General features: G+C 51.4%; 1 protein-coding gene across 2 annotated transcripts in view; it reads left to right on the forward strand.

Annotated features, from left to right (window-relative positions):
- The window catches only part of ILRUN (inflammation and lipid regulator with UBA-like and NBR1-like domains), a 91582-nt gene extending 86287 nt beyond the window's left edge, over window positions 1–5295 (forward strand). For both annotated transcript variants that reach the window (XM_036072160.2, XM_078055469.1), the window contains exon 5: window positions 2012–5295. In XM_036072160.2, coding sequence (XP_035928053.1) covers window positions 2012–2047 — 36 coding nt within the window. In that variant the 3' untranslated portion in view covers window positions 2048–5295. The remainder of the gene's footprint in view (window positions 1–2011) is intronic.
- The last annotated feature ends 705 nt before the right edge of the window (window positions 5296–6000 follow it).

A 6000-nucleotide genomic window follows, 5' to 3' on the forward strand; every position in this document is an offset into this window, starting at 1 on the left:
TTGGAGTCCTGTTTTTCAGCCTTCTGAGCCAGGCACTGTATTGACTTCTAGAACTTTAAATCCTGAGATTTAGAGAGGAACCTGAGCTCCTCTGAGGGGAAGGGACCTTACTCAAGGTCACTTGGTGAGCTGGTGCGAAGCTGGGAGTAGAACCCAGATCCCCTCCCAGTTCTCCATCTACATCCCACTGCAGTGGAAACAGGAAGGGTCTTGCATCTCTAGCCTGACCACCTCCAGAGAGCTCCACCTCTCCTGGGACCTGGGACCTAGGAGGCTGTGACCAGTTGGATGGCATGACCCCCAGACACTTGTGTCCCCCAGGCCTAAGCAGCTATTTTATTTTATTTTTTTATTTTTTTTTTAAAGATTTTGTTTATTTATTTGACAGAGAGAGACACAGTGAGAGAGGGAACACAAGCAGGGGGAGTGGGAGAGGGAGAAGCAGGCCTCCCGCAGAGCAGGGAGCCCGATGTGAGGCTCGATCCCAGGACCCTGGGATCATGACCTGAGCCGAAGGCAGACGCTTAACGACTGAGCCACCCAGGCGCCCCTAAGCACTGTTGTAAAACTTGGTTTTGGAAGGGCCAATATTCCTGTGACTCAGAGGTGTCTGACACTCCAGGTAGTAGTCTGGGAAACACCTTTCCTCTTTTAGTTATTAATTCAACAAATGTTTATTGGGTACCTGTTGGGCCAGGCATCATGCTAGATGCTGGAGAGATGAAAGCAAACAAAACAAAGTCATACTGAAAAGGAATCTAATCACTGGCGACCCTGCAACAAGCACTGTTTTTCCCTCCACAAAGAAATGTCTTTTTTTTTTTTTTTTCTTAAGACAAATTCTGACTGCCCACATCCCATCAAGCTAATGGAAAATTTCATCTCACTCATTCTTGTGCCTTTTCACTCCTAATTGTGCCTGGATTCAGGATTCTTAACGTAGTTGTCAAGCATTAGGAAATGCCCTCCGGGTCATTTGTCGTGGTTATGGCTGAGTCACCTGCTCTTGGTACCCATTTGGTCCCTTTGGTCCAAGAGCCCCGCTGCTTGTAGGCCACTTTAGGGTGTAGGACTCCAGGGAGGCTGGTCACCAGTTAACTTTTGCCCTCCTAGGTCTTGGCATTGACTGGATCTTTCCAAGGAGCATACTCTGTCTGGGAGGAGGGTGGGAAGGTGGAGGGAGGCACAGGTCATTCTCCAGCAAGTTCATGCCACTGATTTTGGTGTTGGCACATCTTGGTGTATCATTCTGAACATAAGGGAAAAGTGAGACTATGAAGCCTTTTCCACCCAGACAGGCAGCATCAAAAATACCTTGGGAATTGAGAATAAACCTTATCACATGGCAGGGGAGAGGCAATGTGGGAGGAAAAAAAAATCAGACTTGGGTTTGAACCTTGGCTCTGCCTTTTCCTACCCATGTCACTTGGAGCAGGTCTTTTAGTCTCTGCGGTCAAATGGGCATGAGTTAACTGAGTGTGGGAATCCTCACCTGGCTACAGGCTGAGGTTTAAAGACAATATATACAAAGCTCTTAGTACCATGCCTGTTACCTAGGTGCTCAGTAGACAGTTGCCATTGCTGCTGCAGTCTTGTTGGTAGAAGGGTCATTAGCCAGAAGTAGCCTACATCTGAGGTTAAGGTGCAGAAAATGGTGGACAGGGATCTTCAGCAGAGAGATTGAGACCTTGTTGTCCAGCAGGAAGGCAGGCTTTGTGACCTGGGTGGAGGAAGGTTGGCGCTGATTGAGGCAGCAGTTGAAAGATGAAGACTACCGCCCTCCACTGCCTCCCCTCTCTCCGGATGGCGTGATGCAGTGGGAACACTTAGCAACTGGCAGTGCTGAGAGTTGGCCTCTTGAGGTTTTGCAGGGCAAGGACAACCCTCGGCTTTGTCTGTGCCGTGGGGCTTCCTTCTGGCTCACTGGGGACCATAGATTCTTTGACTTGGTTTGATTGTCAAGTTGTACCTGCTTTGTTTACCATCACTGACTGTGTTCACTCTCTTCCAGGGGCTCCACGGGCCTTACCCCTTCGGCCAGTCTTAAACGGGCATCGGCAAGAAGAAAAATTAACAAAAGACAGAAGGCCTGACTTTGGGGTGGGGGGGAGGGCAGGGGGTTCCTCTGGATTGCAGACCACACCGCATGGACCCCTGGCTCTGACGCCCCCCCCCCCATCCTGGAAGAAGAGGAAGAAGCAGAACAGACTAGTTTTGAGTAAACTCAGTATGCATGTGTGAATGCTGAATCGCGGAATGGTGTTGAGGCTACTAAGAAGAAACCCATGCAGCCGCCTTGGGTTTTATTAGGCGTCAGTCTAACAAGTCATTAGGTCACTCGGGAAGGAAAAAAAGTTTCAAATGGGGGAAAAAAAGCCATCTTTTTAAACAAAAATTATTTTGCCTACAGACAGGTTGTAGTTTTGAGCACATGTTAATTTTTTCCCCCTTTCCCCACTTTTTTTTTTTCTTTAGGTAAGGGATAACGTACCCTTTCTAGAATAGCTGCTTGCTCTGGAAGCGATTCAGGTTACAAGCTGGCGTGGCATGTTTGGGGACTCTGTGGGTCCGTGCCACAGGAAGACCTCTCCTGTGCCACCCGACTCCAGCAGTCTCTGACCCCATTTGTTTTTAATGGCATCAGCCAATGAGTTATCATCCTTTTCCTCTTCTTTTTTCTTTAATCTTCTGTTGATTTACGCCTTTGACATTTGTATCCGTCAACCCCTGTGGCTTGTTACCATCAGAACCTCTCTGAAGACCAAACTTCCCTGTGTGGCCAGCAGAGGAAGCCTTGAAGACAGATCTCGGGCGACATGGGAGTTTCTAAGGCCGAGAGGTGTCCTTCTGCACACACTTATAACAGCTCAAATTGCTTTTCTTCCATGTTTCTCTTGGCAGAGAGAAATGCCATCACGCTTACTGCTCTTTTGGATTCTTCATACACAGCGGCTCCCCATTCACTCTGGGAACAGTGCCTCTGTGCTGCGTACATGTGTGTGCCACGTGCACGCACACACACGGGTGTTGGTGCAGCTCACCAGCAAAGTGTGCAGCAGGCAGGTGGAAAGGTGTCCAGGCTTCTCTGTTGTGACAGAACTCCCTTCCTTGTGTTTCCCTCCCATTGTCCTTTGTGGTATTTTCACAGCCTGTTCGTGGAGGCTGAGCTGTTAAGGTATGGAGATACAGCCCCAAGCAGGGAGTTGGCCATGGGGAAGGGCCACAGTTACTGACTGTGTGATTTTGGAGACCACAGTTTGATGAAACAAGAGCACCCCCACCCTGAGCACGATGCTTGGGCAGTAGTGGGAGGTGGTGGGCGAGGGGCAACCCAGCCAGAGCAGAGGCTACTTGGCTGGCTGCCCACTTGGGCATGTGGCCCCACTGGAGTCCTGTGGATTCCAAGCAGGTTGAGCTGTGGACCTCTCCATGGGAAGCTTGAACCAGGCTAGAACAGCTGTCTGCCAAAGATACAAGAATATGCAAAGTCCCTCTTCTCTTTTCTTCTCACCCCCTCCTTCCCTTGAGTCTTGGCTGGTTTGATAGCCAGGGATGTGGATCTAGGGTGTGGTTGCAGCGTTACCTGCCTATTAACCGCATCCCCACCCACCTCGGGGGTGTGAGACAAGCTAGGAGACCAGGTGATGAGCGGCTGCAAGGGGTCATAGAGCCTGGGTGTGGGTGAGGGTCTGCCTGCCCGTCTGTCTCTGTGTGGGTGTCTGAGCTCCAGAAATGTGTGCTCTTTGTTTCTCCTTGTCCTCTTTTGAGACTGTTGTTTTCTAAAGCTTGATTGTGGGAGAAAAGCTTGTATGAAATTCCTCCTTCACATCCCCACCTCCCCAAAAATAAAAGGCGGGAAACCCTTTGGTCTACTGGAGAAGCGCTGGGGGAGGATGGAGCCAACCTGCTGAGAAGGTCTGGCAGCTGGGTCTGGGGCTAGCCTAAGGCTCACACAGGAGTGGCCGTTTGCAGTGCTTTCGAGTGCCCCATTCCTGAGCAGAGCAGAGGGGCATCCTGGTGGGTGCCCAGTCCATCACTGGCCCAAGCCAGGGGCTCACCATGACTTTTTGTCTGAGGGCCCTGTTGGGCCCAGCTTGCCACTACTGTTGGTGCCAACCTCCTGGGACACTGCCACCCTGGAGCCCACACATGCCCAGCCCTCCAAACAGCACATCTCTGGCTGCCGCTGGCAGGATCGTGGGAGGCTTTACATGGCCTGGTTTCCTGGCCTCCTCATCTGCCCCACATCTGGTGCCCCTTCCCCATTTCCCAGGAGGGGCTGCCTGCCTTTATTCAGCAGGGGCTTTCATAGGTCACCATTAGTGGGTCTGGTCCTGCCAGAGGCATCCTGCTCCTCCTCTTGCTTGTAGGCAAGGTGACCATCCCAAGCACGTTGACTCCCCTCCCAAGAGCAAACCATTTCTGTGCGCATCGTTGGAGAGGCGAGCTCCTTGCAGAGAGCCAGAGCAAGCCCAAGCCGTGCGGTAGGAGTCGGGATTCCACGGCTCCCCCAGGACCAGGGGGGTACCAGTCCCATTCATTCTGTCTCCTCTTACTGGTTTGAGTTCTGAGCAGTGCCTAGAGCCCCTCTCCTCCCCTGCCTAGTGTGGTGGTAGAAGTGGCCCTTTCAGCCCCAGAAGGCAGGCTGCCTCTAGGCAGGACCACCAGTATCTGGCACCCATGAGAGGAGGCAGATGGCACCCTTAGGGGCCTGAGCTCAGCGAGGGAGGCAGAGGGGCTCAGGCCTGGGAAGAACCTAGCGTGTGCATGGAGTGAGGTGTGTGTGGATGTGTGTACGCGTGCATGCCCTTTTTTTTTTTTTTTCCTTTTTGCCATGGAGGCAGTTGAATTCGGGGTATTTTTCTACAAGAAACTGCCTTCTCTCCCCCAGTAAGGATTGGCTGTAACCTTAAGCTCATCATAGAACCTCACCAAGACAGCTCGTGTGGCTTGAGGGTGGCCAAGATGGGACCCCCAAATTCAGTTGGAGCCCCAGCAGGAGAGGATGGTGGGGTTGCTAGGGCTCAGAAATTCAAGCTGATTCCCCCACCCCACCCTGCCTTGCCTTTCCTTCATTTCCTTGGGTGAATGCTGGAGCAGCTGTGGCTGCCCCCTCCACCTGGACAGTGGTGTGTAGCAAGCAAGCTGGGTGGGTGTTTGTGGTGGGGCCTCATGGTGCCTGGGAGGAGATGAAGATGGGGAGGTTTTTCCTTACTGTATAAATGAATATTTGTATGATTAAATTAACACACACACACACACACACACACCAAAAAAAAAACCTATTTTCATGTGTGTCAGTGAGTTTTATTGTGCCATCAAGCACCCTGTGTATCTGCTTGCCCCCACAGTGACTCTGTGATGTGCACTTTTTGGTCCCTGGGTCTTCCTTTTGCAAATGGGAAAACTGAGACCCTGAGTTTGATTATGTTTGGGAAATTCACCCTGGGGTTATAATTAGATCTGCCCTTCCTGGCTTCAGTGACCAAAAAGGGGAAGAAATTATTTCCAAGGGCCTTAGGTCCCCCGGGTACTGTGCATCTCTCTAGCACTTCGCCATGCCCAGCACGTAAGCAGTAGCAGCCAAGTTAGTGTCCATCAGCCAGCAGGCCTTTCAGGTATGTAGCCCAGGTAGAGGAATAGCACAGGGGGAATGCAGAGCATCATGGGCATCTTCCCTCCTGGGAAGAAAGACAAGACTGAGTTGGGGAGTCCCCCTTCTTAGTCCCAGCTGGGCCTCTGGCATCCTAGATGCAGACGGAAGAGAGAATGCACTTAATTGGCATGACAGCAAATGATGGGTTCGCTGGATCCATCTCTTCATGTCTGTAGCATGTTTAAGAGCTCAGAACTCGTTTGTTTAGTCACATAATCACCCCTCTGTTGGAGAGAAAGTGAGATCAGAGAGGAAGGGAGTTGCTAGAGGCTCAGACCCATGGCCTCGGCTCCCAGATGCTGGCATTAAATTCACTTAATTGCAGACCCCCCCCCAATTGGGCC

This window comes from Halichoerus grypus, chromosome 9, assembly GCF_964656455.1.
Source record: "Halichoerus grypus chromosome 9, mHalGry1.hap1.1, whole genome shotgun sequence".
In the NCBI taxonomy this organism is placed as follows: Eukaryota; Metazoa; Chordata; class Mammalia; order Carnivora; family Phocidae; genus Halichoerus; species Halichoerus grypus.